Source organism: Microtus oregoni, unplaced genomic scaffold, assembly GCF_018167655.1.
Source record: "Microtus oregoni isolate MIOR12 unplaced genomic scaffold, Mior012 000003F_ref0000135, whole genome shotgun sequence".
Taxonomy (NCBI): Eukaryota; Metazoa; Chordata; class Mammalia; order Rodentia; family Cricetidae; genus Microtus; species Microtus oregoni.
In genome coordinates, this window is record NW_024543062.1 from 58434744 (window position 1) to 58460360 (window position 25617).

The 25617-nt window shown below is 48.9% G+C and overlaps 1 protein-coding gene across 1 annotated transcript in view; it reads right to left on the reverse strand.

Moving 5' to 3' along the window:
- Window positions 1-573: 573 nt before the first annotated feature.
- LOC121446359 (lactase-phlorizin hydrolase-like) overlaps window positions 574-25617 on the reverse strand; it is a 36764-nt gene continuing 11720 nt past the window's right edge. Inside the window, exons 5-17 of the mRNA XM_041648936.1 lie at window positions 25093-25171; window positions 22163-22883; window positions 20154-20799; window positions 16030-17586; window positions 14631-14899; window positions 11769-12059; window positions 10877-11075; window positions 9704-9906; window positions 7651-7760; window positions 4872-5006; window positions 4126-4349; window positions 1615-1848; window positions 574-791 (exon numbers count right to left, since the gene is read on the reverse strand). Of these exons, the coding sequence (XP_041504870.1) occupies window positions 574-791; window positions 1615-1848; window positions 4126-4349; window positions 4872-5006; window positions 7651-7760; window positions 9704-9906; window positions 10877-11075; window positions 11769-12059; window positions 14631-14899; window positions 16030-17586; window positions 20154-20799; window positions 22163-22883; window positions 25093-25171 (4886 nt within the window). The remainder of the gene's footprint in view (window positions 792-1614; window positions 1849-4125; window positions 4350-4871; window positions 5007-7650; window positions 7761-9703; window positions 9907-10876; window positions 11076-11768; window positions 12060-14630; window positions 14900-16029; window positions 17587-20153; window positions 20800-22162; window positions 22884-25092; window positions 25172-25617) is intronic.

Below are 25617 nucleotides of genomic sequence, written 5' to 3' on the forward strand. Positions count from 1 at the left end.
TCTCTCTAACCATATAACAATCTTCTAAAGTTAGTCAAACACTGGTGGTGAGGGGTTAGGCCAGATCTTTCTATTTGATAGGCAAGTATTTTTCCATCATACTATCTGTGTCCCTGACCTCTACTGCCCCCTGTCCCAGCTCCCTCTCACTCCAAAGCAGGATTTCACTATGTGATTGTGGCAGGCCTCAAACTGGAGCACCTCCTGCCTCTGCCTCCTGAGTGCTAGGATTATAGGCAGACATGTAGTATCGCGGCTAGACCTGCTTTTCACTTGTACTTATCTAGTTTGGAGTCTGCCATCAGACACTGAAATGACCACACAGAACTGCTACACAGTTAAGTCTCTGCATTTCCACAGGGGACCTGGCAAGCTTCTCAGAGTCCACAGGAAAATTGCTAGTACTGAAGAAGATGCTTTTTCATTTCAACTGAGAATTTAGAAAGCTTCAAGATAGAAACCATCTCCCACAGTGCAGGAAGCCTTGATGAAGAGATCCATTGTGGTCAGGAGTCTGTGCTAGCAGGCACAGGGCACAGGGCTTCTCTGCACAACAGAGGAGCTGGCGACTCCTCAGAAGGAAGACACTGGACTCAGCTCACTTTGGCTTGGCTGTGTTTCCCGTTGCTTGGAGCGCTTGCAGTATTTGTACAATAGAAACACCAAGCTACAGACTCCAAGAAGCAGAAGAGCGAAGAGCACATACAACGCCGTCTGTGCTTCTGTGATGCCCAGCAGCAGCCCCAGGAAGGGCACTTCTGCCTTCACAGGGCTGGCAGTGGGTTCAGCATCTAGGAAAGGACAATGGGGACTCAGGCTCTGGCATTCTGGAAAGGTCCCTCTGATCCTGGAGTCAAGAGACTGCTTAGTACCCTCCTCCCAAACATACACAACAAAAGAAAGCTCACCGCAGTGGTGTTGGCATGGATCATCTTCATGGTGGTATTTTTGTATGTGCATACCATGATGCTCACGTATGGACAGAGCATAATTTTCAGGAGGTCTCTATTTCCACTTTGGGCTCCTAGTATTAAACTCACGCCATAACGCTTTTCCCTACAAAACCATGAGCCATCTCACTATGCCACCCCATGGCCACATCCTTTATTCACCTGAGACTGGTCTCATGTATCCCAGAGAGACCTCAGTTATGCCAGGTAGTCATGGATGACCTTGAACTTCAAATTCTACTGCCTCTACTTGCTAGGTACTCAGATGCAGGTCTGGGCAACTGTACCCTCTTTGTGTAGCACTGAGTATTGTCATAACCATTTCTGTTTTATACTCACACAATAAGTACTAGCTTTAGTATTTATACAATCCTTAAACTTGGCCTAGAAACTGCCTGGAAGTGTCTGCCCTTCCCAAGGAAGGCGCTGCAATGAGTTAGAGGTAGGACTGGAGGAATGGACTCTGCTCATTCCCACATCAGGGCCCAGGGTAAGACAGGCCCTGGAGAGACCTGCAGCAGCCAAAAGGTGCCTGGAGCGCATGCTAATGAATGGAGGGGACAGAAGGGCAGGAGAAGGCCAGGAACTAGAGGAAGGCAGGTGCAAAGAGCAGCTCCCTCTCACCCTTGACCACACAGTGTTGGTCCCTCCCAGCGCCACCTACCCTCTGGTTGCTGGAGACAAGGGTGAGGTCCTTGTGCAGGGTCAGGAAAGCCATTGCAGCGCACTACAGAGGCATAGATCTTGGCCGACGCCTTTGGGATCCGTGGCAGAGAAGGGTCTGAGCGGTTTACAAAGTGCACACCAAACCTCTCTGTAAAGCCTGTGGCCCATTCAAAGTTGTCCATCACGCTCCATACCGTGTATCCTCGAAGGTTCACATTATCCTGCACAGTGGCTAAAAAACATGCCGAGTGTGAACACTCACGTGAAGACACCTGTGTGCCAGTCCTCCTGAAGCCGGGCTTATAGTTGTCCCCACTCCTATGCTTTGTAGAGTGTGAGTTCCAGTTCTGAACCCTTCCTGTGTGCTAGCAGGTTCTCTACAGTGAACATGCGGGACCACTGGTATCTTTCTACAAAGGCCCAGTTCTGAATGGAACTAGGATAGCCTGAGCTAACCCCACAGCTTTCTTCAGTAGCTCGGGGGATTGGTCTGAGTCAGAACCTTGAAATACCCATGGAGAGTTTTGTGAACTAGCTGCCCTCACTCACCCTGACTGACAGGGGAACTTTCTTGTGGTCTGTAATTGACAAGAAAGTTTGTGTTCTTTCTGGCGGTGGTTTTTCACAGAAGCAGTAGAGGTATAAAAGGTTTCTGGGCAAAATAAAGGTTGCTGTTCTTCCACCTAAAAGGAAGCCTCTGTGTCTCAATCCCGGCACCCCCCTGCCAGTTTCGGCAAGTCCAGGCCGTGCAGGCATGGCAAAGTGGAGGTCCTACTGATATCTGGAAGGTGGGGATTCATAAACGGGGTCACTCTGTCTGAGGAGCGTATTGGGAAAGGTGATGTGGTTTTGTTTTTCTTCCCCAGAGATACTCTGAGGGATACCCTCCAAAAGATTAGTATAAAGAAGAGGCAGGAGGGTAAATTGAAAGGCCTCAAAAAGTAACTGAAACTCTTAAAGCAACAAGGCACAGAAGTAACAAGGAAGACAGAGGAAGATTTTGTATACAAGGGGGTTTAAATGTTCCAACTGGGAACAAGCCAAGTCAGATTAAAAGGAGTATGTGTGTCTTCATCCCCAGAGATTCTCTGAGAGATGCCCTCTGGAAGACTGGCCAGTAGGGAAGTAATAAATAAAAGGCAGGAGTGTAACGGTGTAAATGAATGTAGACAGATTGTAAAAGTATATACAGCTTTAATGGGGAAATAGACTTACAGAACCACTGTTCCTGCGGAGACCAGGAAAGCAGAAGGGGCGGCTACACACGCCCGGCAGATTTATAGGTAACATTAGCCTGAGGCGGACATGCCCCCTAAGGCTGGGCTTAACCCTACACAGGAGGTTGAATTGAGGGTCTCCAAAAGATAGAATGTGTACAGATGTATGTTATTGTGTTGTCTTTTGTGTTCTGGTTTGGAGAAAGACATTTGATTCTGGGAACTGCTAAGAAAGGTATTTGACTTTAAAATATGGGCCTAAGGATTTGATGCTTTGGAAAAGAGGTTCTGCTTTTGTCTCCACAGAGGATGAGAACCTGTGGATTCATTGCAAATTATGAGACCCCCTGAAATGTTGATGTAAAATACCCCCAAGAATGCAGCACCCCCGCCAGTCTCGGCTATTCAGGCCGTGCAGGCATGGCAGAGAGGCAGGAGCGATTAGAAGCAAAAGATCTGAGCCGTAGTTAAGACGTCCCTTCTGTTTGCTTGGATGTAGAAGAGGCCGGGTTTTACATACATATCTCACAAATAGTTTGTAGCTATGTGTCCATATAAGTGCTATGTGCGGGTGCATATAGAGGAGCCTGGGGTTCACACACACACACACATTTATATTTGAACACATAGCTACAAACTATTTGTGATATATATGTACATATATGCATATATATATAGATATATGTATATATATATGTGTTCATATGAGTGCTACGTTTGGGTGCATGTAGGGGCCAGAAGTGGGCCTCAGGTTCTCTCCACCTTGTTCTTCTAGAGAAGTAGTATAGGCTGCCAGCCAAAGAGCCCCATTTTCTCCCTCCCCAGTGCTGGGATTACAAGCACCCACCACCATGCCCAGCTATCCTCACAGTATCTGGGATCGAACCCAGGGCTCAGGGTTGTACAGTGAGCACTTTCCCACCTGAGCTACCACCCCAGTCCTTCTTCTACCTTGCAATCAAAAGGCCCTAGAGCCACCAGACAACTCTTGCCTGCTCACAGAGGAAGCAATGTGCAGAGATGCCAAACAGCAAGAAAGATTAAGGGTTGCAGAGGACTCAGGTCAGGAACTAACTCAGGCCAGTTCAGGAAACTGGGTTTACTTGCTGTGTGTAGGTGAGTCTAGGAAGGAAAAGACCTCTGATTCTAGCCTCAAACAAATGCTCAAACTCCTCTGAGCAATGGGCCTTGTCATTAGTGTCCCCGAGGGACCAGACTGCCGTCCTCCAGACACCTATGCTCCAGCAAAGAAGGGGCTCATTGGGGCCAGGCAGTGAGGCAGAAGCTCTTACCTTTGAGGGCTTCATTGATGTAGCTGCGGAGGTAGTAGATCCTGTCGGTGTCATTGAGTTCTGGGTCTCCTCGTCTGGACACCCCATTCTCTGTGACATAAATTGGAGGGTTGTTGTATTCTTCCTTCAGCCAGTTCAAGATCCTCCGGAAGCCAAAAGGGGTTATCTTCAGCCAGAAGGAGCCAGAGTCTGGCCATGTGCTGTCTGCAGTAGTGGCAACACCCCTGCAAGTTCACAAGGTAAAGAAGATGTCTTGTTTATAAACCCAGAGGATGGCCTCGGTTGTGACATCTAACCTTTTGTCCCATAGGGCACCTCACACTAACATGAACAGCTCCACATGTCTCCTGCTGAAAGTAAATGCTACCATCAGAGAGTGGGTCCGCATGTACTTGCTGTGATCTGAACCCAGGACCTCTGGAAGAGCAGCCAGTGTTCTTAACCACTAAATCCTCTCCCGACCTCACGCAAGGATATTTTATTCTGGTTTCCCAGTGTTTCCTCCATGCATTTATACTATTTATATAGCACAGATATAATAGTTTGGCCTTTGTATTGAAAAAGAAGCCAAGGACATGTGTTAGGGAAAGCAGCTGGGAGATGCAATGTCACAGGGCTGCCACGTGCTGTAGCCATCAAGCAAACCTGGTAAACAGACCACCAGGTATGTTCTGAGGACAGACAGACCTGAGTCCACATGGGGCAGAGGACACTTCCCTACTCAGGTATCCTGTTGTTTGTCTTACCTGTCTGCATCAAAGGAAGAGATGTCAGCAGGATAGTCGAGATTGTAGGCCAGGACAGTGGTGTAGTGGTTGAACCCGAAAAAGTCAAAGGTGCCGTTGATCCTCTTCTTCTCGCTCTCTGTAAATTCAGGGAGCCTGGGAAGAGGGAGCCATTAGGGGAAGAATCAGGAGGAATCACACTTTGAGGAGAGACTGTCTGGACAGAGTAGGGGCACTCAGAACTCCAGACACGTGGTTATGACTAGAGCAGCCCCACAAAGGGAAGCTCTTCAGGTGATGCTCCTGCCTGCTGCTCCATCCCTTCTCCTCCCCAAAGAGCCACCTGCACACTGGTCTCTCTGTCCTGGGTACACTCCCTGCGGGCTGTCCCCCACCCCCGCCCCATTACCTTCAGACATTCTGAGTTTTATTATGTAAGATAGGTTTGACAACCAAGCCTGCATCTGAGGTAATTTCTTTTAACTATTCCTTTATGCGCCCAATTTAGTCTTTGCCATTCGTGTCCTCCCAGCTCACACTTTGCTCCTCTCTTTTCCTGGGCTTGCTTCATTCAGGTGTCCTCTGCTGTCTGTCCTTACTAACGGGGAAGTTCTGAGAACTGAATGTTGGATTGTGGACTTTCGTGTCTGATCATTTCACTGACCTGTGTTCTCAACCCTGCTTCTGTTCTGGAGTCTGTAATGGCTCCTCAGCTGTGGCCTCAAGGCCACGTCCCTGTCCAGTTTCCATGTGGCCCTGCCCTGCAGCAGGCTCCTTTCAACTCAAGACTAAGTATTCTGCTTAGTCTTCCTCTGTCTGACTCATAGCCCTGAGACAACTTCTTGTTCTGGGGCCCAGCCCTCCAATACCCCTGCCTTGGCTCTGATATCCCCAGGTCAACCAACCTCCTGGTCTTTGGACTTTTCTTTGTACTGAGGAAACTGAGGACTAGAATCCCATGCCAGTTCATCTTCCTTCCCTGCTGGCCTGTCACCATCTGGAGGAGCCAGACTCTGCCTATGGACCCTACCACTTAGTTCTGACCCAGGTGTGTGTAGAGTCCAGAATGCCCACTAGCAGACTGCTACATCAGACACAGTGGCATAGCCTTGCACATCAGGACTGCCCTACATAGGCCAGGTGCGTGCTACAAGTTATGAACTACAATTTTTGTGATAGAAGGAAGATTTGGGAGACAGACTCAAAGGCAATTAGGAATGGATGTCTGCTGAATTCCTATCATCCTCTGCCAGACACTTGATCTAGATAGAGTTGGGCTTTTGAGTCTTTCCCTGAAAGGCCAGGAGCCATCGTTTTGTGCCTTTTGTGGAAAGGTTTTGTGGATGTTGGTTTTGATGACAGGCAGCCTTGTTCTGAACATCACTTTGGTGGTGGAGCACTCTGGCCCTGACCTTTATTACTCTCAAAACCATAACTTCCAGCTGCTGCTCCCAGGAAGAGAGCAGAACAGGTAAACATGGATGCCCTATTGTAAAACATTGCCATCTACTGGCCAAATAGTAGAAGTAGGAGTGACGGGCCACTTCCTGCCACCAGGCTAGCTTTACCCAAAAAAATTACACGGAAACTGTATTCTTTTAAACACTTCCTGCACCATTAGTTCTAGCCTTTTATTGGCTAATTCTCACATCTTTATTAACCCATTTCTAATAATGTGTGTAGCACCACGAGGTGGTGGCTTACTGGGAAGGATCTTAACCTGTGTCCATCTTGGAGAGGAGAGCTATATTGTCTGCCTCACTGCCTTCTTCCTCCCAGCATTCTGTTCTGTCTTCCCTGCCTACCTATGTTCTGACCTATTAGGCCAAGCAGTTTTCTTTATTAATCAACCAATGAACAAAAGATAGACAGATGACCCTCCACCATCACCAAAAAAAAAAAAAAAAGCATGTGCCTGACAGTCCCCAAGCAATAGCTTTCTCTCAAGGTGATAAACAGATCAAGTAAGCAAACTGGGGAACTAGTTCTTGAGCAAGGCAATGGAGTTGCTTAGGACTGGGTACTCTTGAGGCAGTTTCTGCGGCTATCTTGGAGAACAATAACAATAGTGACTGTCTCACCAGGCATATTCCCTTGCCAGGATTGAGCTCAGTTTTCTTTTGTTTTAATTAAAAAACTTCTTTCTTGGGCTGGAGAGAAGGGTTAGAGTCAAGATCACTGTCTGTTCTTCCTAAGGTCCAGAGTTCAATTCTGACAAACCACCTGGTGGCTCACAAACATCTAGAATGAGATCTGATACCCTCTTCTAGTGTGTAGGCATGCATGCAAACAGAACACTGAATATATAATAAATTTTTTTATAAAAAGAAAATATCTTGTCCTACAAAATGTTTTGAATACGTTTTACCCTCCTCCAGCTCTACATTCCCCACCTCTCTTGCTCACCCAATTTTGTTTTCTTCTATTTCAAAAACAAAAATCAAAACAAAAAGCCCATCCATATATCAGTGGCTCACTCAGTCTCATCAGAAAACCCTCTTCCTGCACTAGATGGAAATTAATAGAGCCACAACTGGACAAGGTGCAGAGTGGGGGACTTTGGAGCACTCTCATAATTGGGTGTCTTCCTAGAACCCGCCCTCCCCTTGAGAACTATGTGCAAAGAGGAGGTGGGAAGATTGTAAGAGTCAGAGGCGATGGGTGACCCTAAGTGTCTTCCTGAATTTTACAGATGCTATCACATGCCATCTTCATAGCAAGGACGCAAGTTCTAGGCACGGTGCCCTTCCTGGCACTGACATTCACACCGCTCACTCACTGCTGAGGATACAGCACTGACCTCGACTTGGTGAGGTTCTCCGCCAGGCTCCTTTCAAGTACCCGTGTCTTCATCACCTCCGGGTAATCTCCGTTTTTGAAGATGGGGTGTGCAAACCAGCCTCCCATGAACTGTGTGGGGGTAAATCACTGTTGAAACTGACATGGGAGGGAGGCATCTCACCTCTCCCAGACACCAACAGGCTAGGGGAGGCTGTACCATCGGGGTCACTCTCTCCCTCCTGTCAGGGGTCTTCACTGAACAAGGCTGTTTCCTGCTGGCATCTGCTTACTATAGTATAGACTTCCAGGGGCTGTATAAGCACATCCTTGTTCTGAGAATTAGAAAATAGGGGCACTAGAGTTACTAAGAAATTAAGGAACTCTTGGCACCCAGAGGTGATGGCTACAGCTACTGTAGGCAAAGCAGGAGGTTATAGTGGAGGAAATTAGCATCAAGTCAGTGCTGCATCCAGTGAGGCCTACATATGACCAAGGTCTCACTGTAGCACAGGCATGCCTCAAACTTGCTATGTAGCCAAGGATGCCCATGAACTCCCAATCCTCCTTCTTCAGTCTCCAAAGTGCTAGGCTCACAGGCACGTATCACCACCACCAGGCTCATGCAGAGCTGAGGACAGAACCTCAGGCTCCATGCATGCTAAGCAATCATTCAACCAATGAGTTTCCTTGTTAAATTATCATCATCATTAGTGGTGGAGGTGGAGGTGGCAGCAGCAGCTGTGGTGTATGAGGTGGAGCGGGGGTGGTGCCATGCTGGAGGTCAGAAGACAACTCTGTAAAGTCTCTTCTCTCCAGCCTTCCTCATTTTTAAGTTCATTTATTTGTATTTTATGTACATTGGTGTTACCTGCATGTACATCTCTGTGAGTTACAGTCCCTGTGAGCTGCCTTGTGAGTGCTGAGATTGATCCCAGGTCCTCTGGAAGAGCAGACAGTGTTCTTAACTGAGGAGCCATCTCTTCAGTCCTAGAGAAGAACTGATTTCTTTCCTGTATTTGTTAAAATGTGTATGAGTGCTCTATCTGGTGTATTCCTTTCTGTGAGAAGGGACATCACATAACACTACAGATGCTGGAGAACCACCACGTGACTCTTGGGAATTGAACTTACAGCCCCTGGAAGCAGCCTAGTGCTCCTACCTGATGAGCCCTCTCTACAGCTGCCTCTCCTTCCTTATTTTTTCAGCCCAAGATAGGGCTTCTCTGTAGCTTTGGTGACTTTTCAAGAACTCACTGTGAAGACCCAGCTAGCATCAAACTCACAGAGATCTGCCTGCCTCTGCTTCTTAGGTGCTGGGTTGAAGGCGTGTGCCACCACTGCCAGGCCTCTTTCCTTCTTTACATGGGTTCTGAGAATGAATTTAAGTCACCAAGCTTGGATTGGCAAGCACCTTTACCCATTGAACTATCTTGCCAACCCACAGACCATTTTTTTAAGACTAAAAGCACAGTCGCTGGCTGGAGAGAAGGTTCAATAGTCAAGGAAACTTGCTGCTCTCCAGAGGACCTAAGTTTGGTGCCCCATAGCCTGGTTCACAGATTCCTGGAAATCTGATGCCATTTTCCAACCTCCACAGGCTCCTGCATTCACAGGCACACATGCATACACAGAATTAAAAATAAAATAAATCAGGAGGTGGTGGAACACACCTTTAATTCCAGCACTCTGGAGTAAGAGGCAGGAAGATCTCTGTGAATTCCAGGATATCCTGGTCTACAATGGAGTTCGAGGACAGCCCGGACTATACACAGAAACCCTGAATCCAAAAACCAAATAAATAATTAAAAAGGATCTTTAAAAAACACCCTCAGTCACATAATTCAAATTATTCATCCCCTCTGTAACAACAACCTCTGAGTAAGAAACATCTAGTTCACAGTTGAAAAACCTGAAGAACAGAACAGTTGATCATTTCCCCTCAGGATCACAAAATCAAGTAAGAACACAACTGGCTTAGATCTAAATTCTTCGATTCCTGGTCTCCATCTATTTCTTTCAGAGCACAGTGGGAGAGAAGATGGCCAAGAAGAGATGGTACCCAGAGGACACACCTGGACATTCCTCCTGGCTGCCTCCACGTCCTCCTGCTTGGAGGGATCCCTGGGTTCAGACCAGTCACTGTTGATGGTGATGGAAATCACGCCTCCCTGGCTGGCACGGTACTTGTCATTGTAGAGATGCCAAGCCTCAGCGTGAGCCTTTATTAGGTTGTGGCCAACAGTGTATGGAGCCGTGCCAGACCTGGAGGAGATTCCTGGAAACACACACAGGATGTCAGCAGAAAATACCATCCTCCCTGTGTATGGCAGGAGGGATTTGACACCTGGGAGACAGGCACTCCCATCCCACATCTTCTTCCTACTGGATGGCAGACAGTAGTCAGCCTCATAGTGCCTTTCCCAGGAGAACAGGCAGCAAAGAGTTCTTGTAAGAAGGGAATGGATTGTTTGTGGGCAGCAGCCAGCAGCACTCTGGCTGAGGGAAAGTACTTGATCTATGGTGGCTTATGTCCCCACCTCTGGTGGGACTTCTACTATGATGAATGCTCAGTTGACATCCTAGAGGTCTAGGGGACCACAGTGAGGTCAGGACTGGAGGACACACCCAATGGTGACAATAACCACATCACGAGAACAAGTGCTCAAATCAAAGTGCCAACTAAGAGCCACAGAAGATGCATCTATCTGTGATTTGAGAAATACCTCCCCATCCATTTCAATTTTGTGTGTGTGTGTGTGTGTGTGTGTGTGTGTGCAGGAGCATGTGTGTGCAGGAACATGTGTGTGCAGGAGCATGTGCTGACTTGTGTGAGTGTAGGTGGAGGCCAGAGGACAGCCTCAGGTATCATTCACAGAGAGACCACCTACTTCTCTGTGACAGGTTCACTTGTGGACCTGAACTAGGGTAGACTGAGGGAGATGGGAGCCCCAGAGGGTCACCTGGCTCGGCCTTCCCAGGGCTAGGGTTACAATGTGTCACTTTACCAGGTGTTTGTATGTTTGTTTGCTTGTTTGGGGTTTTGCATGGGTTCTGGGGAGAGAACTCAGACCCCTAGACCTGCACCGTAAGCACTTTAGAGCTGAGCCCTCTCCCCAGACCTGTGAAGGTAGGGACTGAAATACACTGCCTGTCAGTGACTTCTTATGACACTGGGATCCCAGGGCTTCGCTGTCCTGAGAATGTCATTATCCAAACAGATGACAAGTTGGATCTAGGACATTTACCTGGAGCGTGCACCCCATTGCCATAGCCTTGGGTAGCAACGACGAAGGGCTCATTCAGTGTGATCCAAAACTTCACCTTGTTCCCCAGCCTCTGGAAGAGCACATCTGCATACTCCTTAAACAGCTGCACAATTGTCTCATTCTCCCAGCCACCAATGTCTTGCAGTGCCTGGGGCAGGTCCCAGTGGTACAAGGTCACCTGCGGGGAAGCCAGAACAGGGTTCTATCCACCATCTCTCAGGAAGCCAACAACATGAGACATTCTAGGACAATGACATGTAAAGGTTCAGGGAGTTCTGAACTTTCTCCATGACAGGGAAGAAAACATTTCATTCTCTAACTCTGTACCATGTGAATCTATGGACAATTCAAAACCCAAGTTACAAAACCATTTTGTTGCTAAGGTGATGGCCCATCAAGTAAAGGTGCCTGCCACAAAACCTAATGATGTAGGTTCAAACTCCAGAATACACACGGGGGAAGGAAAGTGGTCACTCCTATAAAGATTTTCTCTGACACACACACACACACAGAAATTCTGGAGTTGGCAATAGAGTCTTGCTTAGCATGCAGCAAGCCCTGGGTTCCATCCGTACAGCACGGTGGTGAACACCTGGAAGTCTAGCACTATGAGGTGTGGGATACAGGACAGAAGTTCAAGAACATCTTCAGCTACATAAGGAGTAAGAGGTCTGCTGGGATAATGGAGACTTTTTCTCAAATGTAGATAAATAGATAAATACGTAGGACCGTATCTGATAAATAAGTAGATATGAGAAGCAGGCAGCACACATTAAAAATATATAGAGTAAATGAATAAAATAAAATCCCATCACTTGTTTGTATATTAAATGGAGTCCTCCTGACCCACTACCTCCAGGGACCACCTCACCTGTGGTGTGATGCCAGCAGCCAGCAGTGCATCTATTAATCGAACATAGTAGTTGAGGCCTGCTTCATTGATGAACCTGGTGGTTCCGTCTGGGAGGACTCGAGGCCAGGAGATGGAGAATCGATAGTGGGACACACCCAGGTTCTGAAGGGCCACCACATCCTCATCAATCTTGTGGTAACTGTCGCAGGTCCCATCTCCAATGTCGTCATTCTCAATCTTCAATGGTGTGTGGGAAAATGTGTCCCAAATACTGAGTCCTTTGCCATCTGCTCTCCAGGCTCCTTCAATCTTGGATGACAAGAGGTAGTCTAAGCCAGTGACCAAATACATTCCCTTCTGCAGCTCCCTGGGGAGCCTTCTCTGCACACCCTGCACCCAGTTACTAAAGTAGCCCTGCACACATGGCGGCATCACTCTGCACTCTGCTACCGTTCTGGTTTCCCATATCACCATGCAGTGTAGGCACTTGTACGTGTGTGTGTGTGTGTGCATGCCTCAGTGCATGCGTGTGTGTGTGTGTGTGTGTGTGTGCATGCGCATATGCGCCCATACACATGAGAAAAAGAGAGCCTCACATAGCCTAGGCAAACTTTGAACAATCATATAACAAAGGAACCGAGTACCCTACTGAGTCACATTCCTAGTTCCAAGAATGGGTATCACATTTTCGTTTCCCATTTAATGTTGGCAGTGGGGTCTGGCATATGGTGGGTACTCACCAAAGGTGCTGAGTGAACAATATCACATCTGCTACTACCTTAATTACAGGCAAGCCTACTGCAAGGATACTGGTGTGGAGAAAGTATTTGTAGTCCAGATGTACATGTCTGTTTCTATGCCTTCCTCCTCCTCTCTAACTCTCTTCCAATAAGACTTTGGAGAACGCCCGTCTGTGGTGGTCCTTGGTTAGATAAGTACCACATCTGTAATTCACTTTCGAACATTTCAACACATATGGTGGGACAGCAAATATGGTGTCACTGCTGAGATGGTGTTGGCATTCTAGCCAATAATGCACATCCAGTGCTGGCTGGGAGAGGGCGGAGTGGAGCCAGCAGGAAATCGCCATAGGAACCATGTGTGTGGAGGTGGAAGAGGCCAGGACCAAAGGGACTAGCCTAGGCTGCCAGGAGCTATACACACACACACACACACACACACACACACACACACACACATATATATACATATACACATACATTGGTATAGAGAGTTCTTCACTGGAGAAAGGAGATGCAAATAAGAAAATGAAAGGGCTAGCATTTCCCTATAGATTTGAATTGGAAACATGGATATGAACTCATGGCTTTAAATATACAAACTGTAGGGCTGGGGGATAAGGCTAAGTTAGATGAGGCATTGATTGCCATGCATGAGGCCCTGGGCTCCATCTCTAGCACTGCATATGCTGAGAGTATTTAGGCACACTAGTTAGCCTGGGATTTGGACAGTAGAGGCAGGAGGATCAGAAGTTCAATGTCATCCTTGGCTACAGAGTGAGTTGGTTTACACAAGACTCTGTCTCCTGTATACTTAATTAAGAAATGCCAAGTGGGGAGGCTGAAGGGTAAAATGACAGAAATGTATGTGTGGGAACATCCACGTGCTGTGCAGTTCCGACTACTGAGAGGACCTACAAGTTGCGACACTCCAGGGGCAGTCAGGACACCAGAGGACAATTGTTGGCTGCTGTGTAAAACAGCTGGGTCTCACCACAAAAATGGCCGCTAAGAGCTGGGGAGGAGGAGGAACAGAGGAGCCAACTGTGCCCGAAGGGATAAGGAAGTCAGACTTGGGTGAGACTCAACTGGTCGAGGCTTGTCTACCATGCGTGGACCCCAGGCTATCCCATGCCAGCACTGAGAAAACAGCCTAGTGCTGCACACCTGTAACCTCAGGATTCAAGGAAATGGAGGCAGAATGGTCAAGATTCCAAGAATATGGGCTGCTCAGTAAATTCATACAGCCTGAACTGTATGAGACCCTGTCACGAAAAAACATTTGAAATAGTGGAGGAGGAAGAGAAGAAGATGAAGAAGAAGAAAGGCGGAGCCCCACGCCCGCTGAAGAGTGACCATACCTGCACTGTTCTTGCCCTCTCTCATCTTTCCTCTTCCTGAGGAAAGGGAATCACAGACCATATGTTCTGTGTTCACCTCCTTGTCGTGAACTCAGTAGCAGCCCCAGGTCAGAGCATCAGAAAATACCCGGATTGACTCCTGAGCCAGTTAGGTCATCTGCCTGCACAGCTGGAGCCTCCAGGGAGATTACATGTTTGCATGTTCTTCCTGAACCTTCTGTCATGGCTCTACCTGATCCATCTGCTCCTGCAAATGTCCATCTCAGTCCTTGACAAGATCTACAGACACCTAGAAAACAAATGTCTGACCAATCTATAAAGAAGTTTCTAGACTGAATTAATTAAGGAAAGAAAAATCACCATTAATGTGGGCAATTACCGTTCAGTGGCTGGAGTCTACCAAATAAAACCGAGAAAGTGAGCAGAGCACCCGAATCCACGTTTCTCTACTTCCTGACTGAAGATGTCTTGTGACCAGCTGCCTCACCTGGCTACTGTCAGGACTTTTCCTCTCAGCCTTAAACTGTGAACCTAAATTAACCCTTCCCTCCATAAGTAGCCTGTGTCAGAAACCTCACCACAGCTACTAGACAAGGAACAAGATAACTTTACCCACAGGAATCTCACTGACTTTGGGGTCTGAGGCACCTGGATCCTTGCGCACACACTGGTCTGCACAGGTTCACTAACAGCTCTGGCTTGTGTGCCTCCAGTCCTGTGCACATGCTTGGCGCCCAGCAGCCAGTAGGAAAGTGAGCTCATGGCTCCACACTCCTCACCTGATAGGCAGCAGAAGCCGCACTCCAGATGAAGCCCTTGGGGAACTCTCCATACAAAAACTCGTCCTCCTTGGCCAGGGGCATGCCATTGTTGGTAATGACCTCTGTGTAGTAGCTGGCCGAGGCTCTTGCTGTTCGAGGCCTGGTCACATCGTCAAAGTCAACATGATACAGCCCAAACTTGACCGTGTAACCTGACAGCCACTCGAAGTTGTCCATCAGCGACCAGGCAATATACCCTCGAAGGTCCACACCATCCAGCCTGTAGGCTAGGAAATGCCAAAGAGAGCAGAAGAAACCATTAGCCAGTAGGAAGGGCTCTGGAGAAGCCGGTCCGGTGCTGGTACTGGACTCCAGGCTATGTCCTATGCTAAACCACGCAAGTGTGCTGTCACATGCTTCCTGAGAGAGGAACATGTGACCTCATCACTCATACTTTCTGCTTTTTGTTGTTTCGCTTTTGTCTTTTGTGGGTTTTTTTTTTTTTCTATTTTGACACAGGGTTTTTCTCTCCACCCTGGTTGTCCTGGAACACACTATGCAGACCAGTCTGGCCTCGTACTCAGAGTTCAGCCTAGCTCTTCATCCCTAGCCACCTAATTAAATCCCGCAGCAGCACCCTGACTACCAGTTTTCACTCTTACTCTTCCTGGCCTCAAAGACCTTACAGCAACAGTTATTTGTTAAGGTAAAGGGATAAGCCTCAGCCCACGTAGCTAGTAAGCACACAAGTGTGAATTTCTATTACCATTTGAAATGTTTAGAGACAGGAACCCAAGTAGCGCAGCTCATCTTGCAATCACTCTACAGTCAAGATTAAACTTGGATTTATTTCTGCTCCTCCTGCCCCTAGTGTTCCAGTGTGAAATTGCAGGCTGCACCTTGTCCACTCTAGGGCTGGGAGAGGAGACTAAGGCTGTGTATTCTGGGCAAGCAGTTCACTAACCGAGCCTCATCCCCTGCTCTAGAAGTGGAAACTTTACCTTTTTATGTAAATCTCTGTGTGTGTATGAGTGAGCAAGTGTGTGTGGGGGGGGAGGCTAGAACACAACCTCATAAGTCATTTCTTGGACATCACTCACTTTAGTCTGACCTGGAACTCACCAAGTGGGCTAGGCTTGCCCGCCAGAGAGCCCCAAGAATGCAGCTTTCTGCTTCCTCTGCACAGAGATTACAAATGAACCAAGTCTGCCTTTTCCCTGGAAATTGAACTCTGGTCCCTAGGCTTGCAAGACAAACACTTTACTAACTGAGCCCTGGCACAAACCCAAAAGAGAGATGTTGAGAGTGCCTGCCGAAGCATGGGACACATGACAGATGGAGGACAGGAAAACTGGACTCGAGAGGCATAGGACAGGGAAAGTGGAGGTTTAGTGAGAGGGGCTGAAGCCTCATGTACCTTTCAGAGCCTCGTTGATATAGGTTTTGTGGTAGAATATCCTGTCTGTGTCATCCAGCGAGGGGTCGTACAGCCCATGTCCATTCTCGGTGATGTAAATGGGAACGTCGCCATACTCTTCCTTGATCCAGTTCAGCAGCCTCCGCATCCCCCAGGGCACGGCTGGGAGCATTGACGGGGAGGTCAGCGAAGAATCCATATCGCTGACCGTCAGCTCGCGGTCATCATCATAGTTGGGTGGGTTCAGCCTTGGGGTGCTGTGCTGCACAAACACGGACGAGTAGGTGTTGAGGCAGAAGACATCAGCCGTGCCCCTGATGTACGCCTTCTCCTCCTCTGTGAAGCTGGGCAGGCGGGAGCCCGCCAGGTGCTGCAGTTCACTCCTGTTCCCCACATTCCATTTCATGACATCTGGATAGTCCCCGTTTCTAAAAATGGGGTGGGCAAACCAGCCCAGGGAAAACTGCAGCATCCGGTCGGCAGCTTCCACATCTCTTAGGACTCCTGGGTCTTTGGGTTCCACCCAGTGAGTGTTGAGGTTCAGTGAGATGACCCCCTTCTGCTCCTGCCTGTATTTCTCATCATAAGTATGGTAGACTTTAGCGTGAGCCTTGATGAGTGTGTGGCTGACCCTGTAAGGTGCCCAGCCGGGGTCCTGCACATTTGGGGGAAACACCCCTGAACCATATCCAAACAGCGACACATACAAAGGCTCATTAAAGGTCATCCAGAACTTGACTCTGTCACCAAAGGTCTTAAAACAGAAGTCAGCATAGCTGTTGAACAAATCAATCAAAGAAGAGTTCTCCCAACCTCCAATATCCTGGAGGGCCTGGGGCAGGTCCCAGTGAAACAGTGTCACCATGGGGAAGATGTTGCTCTGCAGCAAGCCGTCAATCAGCCTGTTGTAATAATCGACACCTTGCTCGTTGAGGGAACTGATAGTTCCCGTTGGGAAAATCCGAGGCCAGGAGATAGAGAACCTATAGGCCTTGACCTTCAGGGCGCGAAGAATGTTCAGGTCTTCATCCAGTTTGTTATAGCTGTCACAAGCTATGTCTGCGGTGGCATTGTCTTTCACGGTGCTCCCTGGACTGTGGGTGAAGTTGTCCCAGATGCTGGGTCCTTTGCCATCAGCATCCCAACCTCCTTCGATTTGATAGGCCGAGGAGGACACGCCCCACAGGAAGTCATCTCTGAATGTGCCATGATAGAACAAGTCTCTCTCAAACTTGGGCTGGTTGGAGAACTTTTCCCACACGATTTTAGCCTGGGAGGGCACCTCAGATGGGGAGTTGTAGAAGGTTGTGGCTCTGGAGGAAAAGTCTGCTTTCATAGGCACTGGGGTTCTTCTCAGCTCCTTGGCAGGGAAACCATTCTTTTCAATGATGCCAGTGAAGAAGTGGGCAGATCTCCTGGCAGTTCTTGGCCTGCTGCTGTCACTAAAGTTGACATGGTACAGCCCGAACCTCTGGCTGTACCCTGGGGGTCCTTCGAAGCCATCAATGAGGGAACGAGCAATGTATGCACGGACATCCACCAAATCCTCCTTGACAGCTGTAAAGAGAAAACAAAGTCAGCCCTGTGCGAGTGCGTGCATGCGTGTGTGTGTTTGTGTGTATGTGTGTGTGTGTGTGTGTGTGTGTGAGAGAGAGAGAGAGAGAGAGAGAGAGAGAGAATACATTGGAAAACTAGAAGACAACCTCATTTGTTGTTCCTTAGGATGCCATCCTTCTTAGTTTTCCTTCCTCTTTTTTTAATTTGAAAATCATTTTTATGTGCATGGGTGTTTTCCCTGCATGTATGTCTGTGCACCACATACGTACAGGGCATGCAGAGGTCAGAAGAAAGCATCAGGTTCTGTCAGACTAGAGTTTCAGAGGGGTGTGTGAAATGGATTTGCTGCGGGTCCCCGGCAGCATGCTGTGGAAAGCAGCCAGTCCCAGGCAGGGACTGTGCAGAAGACCAAGCAGCAGGAAGGTGGCTCGTCCCTAGCAAGCCTTGTGGGCAGCTGGCTGGGCCCCGGCTGCAGACAGTGAGTCCTGGGACGGTGCAAGCCACCAGCAGTGGGCAGCGGGAGCAGCAGGTACTAGGTTGGGACTGTGCTCAAAGCCATGCTGGCAGGTAGCTGGTCCCTGGACAGGCAGGGAAGGCGCAGATCTTTATGTGGCAGTGGGGAGCAGGTAAGAGAGAAGGATAGGCACACCATACAGAGTGGAGTCGGACATTTTTTAGGGGTTATGGAAGGGAAGGGAAAAGGGCAGAAAGGGGGAGAGGGAGAGGAAGCGAGGCAAAAGGGGGGAGGAGAGGAGAGATGGATGTGCCTCTCTGAGAGAGAGCCGGAAAAGAGAGAGGAGAGAGAGACAGAAGCGGGGAAGTGGAGAAATGGGGAGAGAGTTGCTTCTCCAAGAGGAAGATGGAAGAGAGAGAGCTCAGGCCAGAAGCTGAAGATCAGCCAGCCTCAGTGGATCCGAGGGGGAGGGGGCGTGGCTTGTCTCTTAAAGAGAGAACAATCATTACAGTGTGAGCTGCCATGTTGGTACTGGGACTTGAACTCATGTTTTCCAGAAAAGCAGCCTGTAGAGAGATGTTTTTACTCTTTTGGCTTTGGTGGCCACTAGCAAAACCCCTATGTAAATAACACATGAGACTTATACTTAGTTATGAATGCCCAGCCTTGGCTTGTTGGTAGCCAGCTTTTCAAAAGTTATCTCAAATACCTTTTCCCTCTGGGCTTTTTCCAATGCTTACTTCCATATGTCTTCCTTTCCTCTGGAGCTGGCTGTGTTGCTGGGTCGCTGGAGCCTTGTGCCCTCCTCTCTTTGTTCTATGGCTTCTTGCTCTCGCTCTTCCTCATTTCCCCTTCTATTTATTCTCTCTGCCTGTCAGCCCTGCCTATCCTTGCTCCTGCTGCCCAGTTGGCCATTCAGCTCTTCATTAGACCATCAGGTACTTTAGACAGGCAAAGAATCACAGCTTCACAGAGTTAAACAAATGCAGCATACACAAAAGTCCTATGCCTTAAAATAACATTTCCCCACACAGCCAGTGCTCTTAACCACTGAGCCATTTCTCCAGCTGCCACCCCCCACAACAACCCCAGCCTGACTCCATACACATTACAAAAGTAATAACAAGGTAGCCCAGGCTGACTTCAAACTCTTGAAGCAGAGGATAAATGTGAACTCCTGATCCCATGGCCTCTACCTCCTGAGCACTGGTGTCACAGGCACACACTCCCTAGTTGACACCCTGCTGGGGGCACGACTGTCAGATGCTAAGAAAACACTACCAAATGAGCTACATCCCTGCCTATATAATTGTTTTTAAGACAAGCTCTCACTAAGTATTCCAGGATGACTTTGAACTCTTAATCCTCCTGCCTTTGATTCCAGCTGCTGGGGATAAAGGAATGCACCACCACGCCTAGCGACACATGTCCCTAATAGGAAAGATCACATGAAGATGGAGGCATACACTGGCGTGAAGCTGACCTCGCCACTCTCCATACATAGACTGTAGCTGGAGAAGATATGGAAGACTGGGCTAGGCTATTAACCCCGTCTCCTCCGATGGCCGTGTTCTGCAGAGAGCATCCCTGTCCCTGCTCACTGGCTTCTGTGAGTGACAGCCATCATGAACTGATCTAGGTTAGTGACTGATGTGCGGAAAACCACGAGCCATCCTTTCCCACTTAGATAAGAAGATGCACTGGGTCCGACTGAGCATGTATGCACGGCTCACCTGCAGAACAGGGAGGTGCAATGCAGACTGGATAGCAGCTGAGGGAGATGGGGCTAGAAGGAGTCAGTGCCCTGAGGGCAGTCAGTGGGCTGGGGTCCTGTCCGAAGTGTCAGTCCATGCTGTATCCAGCTGTGGACTGAGTCTCCTCAGAAAAGATGACATTGCTCAACTACACCTTTACTGTCGTACACAGTTCCAGGCTCCTCGTGCTCTCAATTAACACTGATTACTAAGAGAGTGAGAACACCGGACTGGAGAGGCTGAAATGGCTTAGGAAATAAAGGCTCTTGTTGAGCAAACCGGAAGGCCTGAGTTCAACCTCTGGTCTGTCCCATTACACAACTGTGAAGACTTGGGGATCAGCAGGTTACCCTTCTTACCCTTGAGCACCTCGTTGATGTACAGGTTGAAGAAGTTCGCTCTCACCGAGTCATCAAGGAGATCCTCTCCTTCCCCCACAGGCATGCCATTCCCAGCCAAGAAGATTGGAACTCTTCCTTTCGTGTATTCCATGGAAGCAAACCGAAGCAGCCTCCTTATGCCCCAGGGCACCACCCGAATCCAGGGAGATGTAGTCTGGGGCCAAGTGGGGTCTATGTGCTGGGAGAAGCCTCCGATGTTATCATAGGTGGGGACGCAGGTCAGCTGTGCAGCGGTGCTGACCAGCCGGGATGTGTAGTGAGACAGACCAAGGAAGTCCGCAGTGCCCTTCAGGAGCTGCTGCTCTGCTGCAGTGAACTCTGGGAGTTGGGCCAGAGGACCCCCACACTGCTGGTTAACCTGCTGGATCTGGGCCCGGAGGGTGGTTGGGTAGTTCCCATCCACAAAAATGGGGTGAGCAAACCAGCCCAGCATGAAGTGCAGGAAGCGCTCAGCAGCAGCAAGGTCCTGGGGACTCTCCCCATCCAGGGGCTCTGCCCAGTCAGAATTGAGCACGATGCCCACGCGTCCCTGCTGCTCTTGGCGATGGTGAAGGTCGTAGTGATGCCAAGTTCTGGCGTGCGCCTTGAGGATCAAGTGGGCCACCTCGGGAGGAAAGAAGGAGGAAAATAATGTCAACAGTGGCACCAGCAAGTGAGAAGTGTGAGCAAGTTCCTGCTGAAGTCAGCAGAACCAGCAATGGGTCTGGGATGTGGCAGGATTGGGAGACAGCCTCATATTCACAAAACCCGGGTCTCCATATCCTGCACTAATGAACATGGCATGGTGGTGCAAGTCTGTACTGACAGAACTCGGGTCGTGGAGCAGGAGGATTGCTGGTTCATCCTTGCCTGCATAGCAAGTTCAAGGCCTTGTCTTTTCTGCTATAGCTTAGACCCATGAGGCAAAGGGACCCTTCCTTTCCCAAGTGATTTTTGTGGTGGTGTTCTTTGTTTGTATTTCTAGACTGGGTTTCTCTGTGTAGCCTTGGCTGTCCTAGAAACCATGGTGGCCTTGAACTCAGAGATCTGCCTGCCTCTGCCTCCTGACTACTGATATTAAAGTTGCATGCCACCACCACCCAGTCTGTAAGTGCTTTTGACAGGTGTACTGTCCTAGAGGTGAGAAAAGGAACTGCTACAGATGTGAGGAGAAATGAACACGTTCTCAGCCTGTATACAATAAATATAAAATATCACAGGAGACACTATAAACACTCAGGAACGTCTCAACAATAACAAAAGCTTACCAAAGCCAGCTGTGATGGCTCAGTGTGTACTTCAGAGGCTGAGGCAGGAGGATTTCTGTGTGCTGAAGACTGAAAACTGTGTGTTTCATGTTAGCTTGAGCTACAAACTGAGACCCATCTCAATAACCAATGCAAATAAATAAACAAGATCGTAACGGCTCTGACTAAGGCTGAGTAATAGGCACACACGTACGTTCCTGAAATACAGAGCCCTGGGTCTACCCCATGAAACTGGGCATGGGCGGCACATGTCTGTCATCGCAGCACCAAGGAGGTGGGGACCGAACCCAGGCCACGTGTGTGCTAGGAAATAGCTCTACAGCTGAGGACAATCCTCCCAGCCCGGAACTTGTCTTTGGAATCCAGGAGCCTTGACCAGGCCTGAGGGTGTGGCTCAGTTGGCTGAGTGCTCGCCTGTTATAGAAGTCCTAGTTCTAATTCTCATCCCTGTGTGCTCGCCTGTTATAGAAGTCCTAGTTCTAATTCTCATCCCTGTTTAAAACTCAGGCATGGTGGGAGATGCCTGTGACCCCAGCTCTCGGGAAAACAAGAGGTCAGAAGTTCAAGGTCATCCTCAGTTACTAAAGAGTTCAGTAGCAGCCTGGGTGTAGGAGACAACACTAACACCACCTACTTATCTTTCTGTTTTTCTTCCCAGGGCTGGGAGACCACAGCCTGCTGTGTCTTCTAATTGATAGGTGTTGGGATGGCAGGAAGTACCTTAAAAGAAGCCACTCCTGGGTCAGAGATGCCTGGTGGGTGCTGCCCAGTGCCGTAGCCTGCATAACTTATCACCCATGGCTCATGGAAGGTCACCCACAGCTTCACACGGTCCCCAAAAGTGGAGAAGCAGAAGGCTGCATAGTCCAGGAAGGCATCCACCACACTCTCGTTCTGCCACCCGCCTTGATCCTGCAGGGCCTGGGGCAGGTCCCAGTGGAACAGCGTAGCCATGGGCTCGATATGGGAGTCCAGCAGGCTGTCTATCAGTCTGTTGTAGTAGGCGACACCTTGCAGGTTGGGGCTGCTCTTCTGCCCAGTGGGGAACAGCCGGGACCAGGAGATGGAGAATTTGTACACCCCAGCCCTGAGGCCTCGGAGCAGGGCCACATCGGAGGCTGGTTTGTGGTAACTGTCACTGGCCACCTTTGCTGTCGCTTGGCCCTTGGCAGCGTTCAGGTCACTGTAGCGGTCCCAGATGCCTGGCCCTCTGCTGCCTTCTGCCCAGGCTCCTTCCACACTAAAGGCTCCCGTAGACACGCCCCAGAGGAATCCTTCTGGGAACACATCTTGCCGGAAGGCATCCCTTTCTGCCCTAGACTGGTTAGCAAAGGCTGCCCAGACTCTCTGGTAGGCTGAGACGGGAGAAGAGGGCACAGCTGCTGTCTCCTGCTGCTGCTCAGTCTGAAAGGCCAGGCTGTCGGTTAGAGAACAAGATGGGCTGTGGGGTAGAGCGACATCAAGGGACACAATTAATGACTGAGTTACAAACGCTCCACAGGGTGAGGCATGAGGGCTCATGCCCTTATCTCTGTACTCAGAAGGCAGATGCGGACAGATGTCTGTCAATGTGAGTACAGCCTGGTGTGCAGAGTGAGTTCCAGGCCAGCCAGGGCTGCACAGTGAAACCTTAAGAGGAAGAAAGGAGAAGGACAAAGAGGAGGAAAAGAAGTAGTAGAGAAAGGAAGGATGGACAAAAGAAAAGAAACAAGCAAGCGAGAAAGGAAGGCAAGAAAAAAAAGAAAGGAGGTGTATAATGAGGAGGGGGAGGGCCAGGAGGAAGAAAATCCCAGGAGGAGGAGTGTAAGGAGAGGAGGGTCAAGAGGGGGAGGAACAGGAGGAGGAGGGTTAGAAGGAGGAGGGCTAAGAGTGGGAGGGTCAGGAGGAGGAGGTTTAGAAGCAGGAGGGTCAGGAGGAACCAGGCCAACAGGAAACCATCTCTGTCTCAGCGCTTGGGTGACATGCATTCATTCATCACCATTCTTGGCTCTTTTTGCTTGTTCTCTGCCTAGGCTCCCATGCTTACAGAGAAAGCACTTGACAGACTGAATCTCCAACCCATTTGATCTGAGAACTTTTTAAAATAAGGCCCCTTGGAGCAGGCTCTGCTTCCTGTCGGTGCTGTGATTCGGGGAAGGTGTTCATATCTACAATGAAGAACTGAGCTCAGGAACTTCATGAAGCTTTAGTGGGCTGCTGAGATCTGCACCTACTCTCTCTTTTTTCTTCGCTTCAATAAAATTACTATATTTATTCACCTTTAACTATCATTATTTATTGCTGTGGTTTTTATATATGGAGGACTTCATGGGGTCTGTTCTCTTCCTCTGCACTTACATGGGACCTGGGGATCAAACTCGGGTCACCCGGCTTGCGTGGTGAGCTGCTCAGATTTTGTCAACCTGACACCAAGCTGGGGTCATCTGAGAAGAGGAAACCTTGACTGAGAAAATGTTTATGTCTGACTGGACTGTACACAGGTCTGTGGGCATCTTCCTGATGTAATGATGGGTGTGAGAGGGCCAAGCCAACTGTAGGTAGAACGACTCCTGGGTAGGTGGTCCCGAGTTGTACAAGAAAGCAGACTGGGAGCTGGAGAGATAAGACAGCTCAGAGGTTGAGAGCACTGGTTGTGTTCTCAGAGGTTGTGAGTTCAATTCCTAGCATCCACATGTTGACTCAGCAATGTCTATAACTGTAGTTCCAACAAGGCAGTGCCTCCTCTGATGTGCATACATGCAGACAAAACACACAAATTCATAAAGTAAGGAATCTTGAAAAATAGAAAGAGGGCTGAGCAAGCCATGGAAAGCCAACAAGCAAGCAGCATTCATTCCCCATAGCCTTGGCTTCAACTCTGCCTCGAGTTCCTGCCCTGACGCCCATCTTGGAGGACAGTATGCTGTAAGAAGAAATGAGCTCTACCCTCCCCAGTTTGCTGTGATCACTGTTTTATCAGAGTAACAGAAAGTCAACTAGGACACAGGCAAGGGCCTTTCCCTCTGAGGCACCAGAATCATTCATTCATTCATTCATTCATTCATTCAGAGACTCTGTGTGTGGGGTGTGCACACGGCATGTGCGGAGACTTGGTCAGAGATGCCTTTACCCATGAACCATGGAGCTGGCCCCATAGCCTGCTTTCTCTGCCACATATGTGCACACTTCCCCAGTATCCTCACCTCAGCTCTGCTAAATATGCAGACCTAGGAGAATCTGACAGTGATGACGCCGGACTGTGTGGGCCCAGGCACATCTCCACGAGCTACTGCTTCTCCAGCCTCCCTCTGAGACTCCACCTCTCATCTCCTAAATGACTGTGATCTGTTTGCTGTCCCAGGAGCAAAGTCAGGACTGGTGAGAATGCTCAGCAGTTAAAACCAATCACTGCTGTTGCAGAAGGCCTGGGTTTAGCTCCCAGCATTCACATGGGAATTCTAGTTCCAAGGGATCTGTCCTTCTGGCGTTCTGACCTCTGTGGGCTCACTCAGGCAGGTGGTGCACTACATACTCACTCAGGATCCTGCATGCGCGCACACACACATCAAACAAAACCAAACACAAGGACAATGGTCCCCAGTGATTGCCCATGTACACAACAGAACCCATAGTAACCGTCCCTTCTTGTTAACGGCACAAGCCAGCATTACCTCTCCTCAGAACTGGATGAGCAGCTCAGGAATGCACTGATGTCGAACCCAACAGTCTGTACTTGGTCTTTATTTATGGCTGTAAGGAAAGCAGTTTGTTAACTGTGTGTGGAGCTGGAGCAGAAACATGCAATCTGTAGTTTATCCTCATTTTAAGACCCTCTAACCCAAGCGACGATGCTAAGACTTTCTGAAGATACATTGATGTGTCTGGTCTGCTTAGAACTAGAATGTTGTTCCTCATATTTCAGGGTGAATATCAGTGACCCAAAAACTTCAGAAGATAGCTGGACCCTCCCTTGAGTCTTGGTCCTAGCAACGTGTTCATACCTCCTTTCGGGTTTTTTGTTTGTTTGTGCGTTTTGAGATAGGATTTCACGATGTAGCTCTTAGAGCTGAATGGCTTTGAACTCAGAGATTTGCCTACCTCTGCCTCCTGAGTACTAGGATTAAAAGTGTCTGCCACTGCCACCGTCTTGTGAAATTTTTGAAAAAGAAGGGTAGGGAGTTATTGGTAAGGTGCCT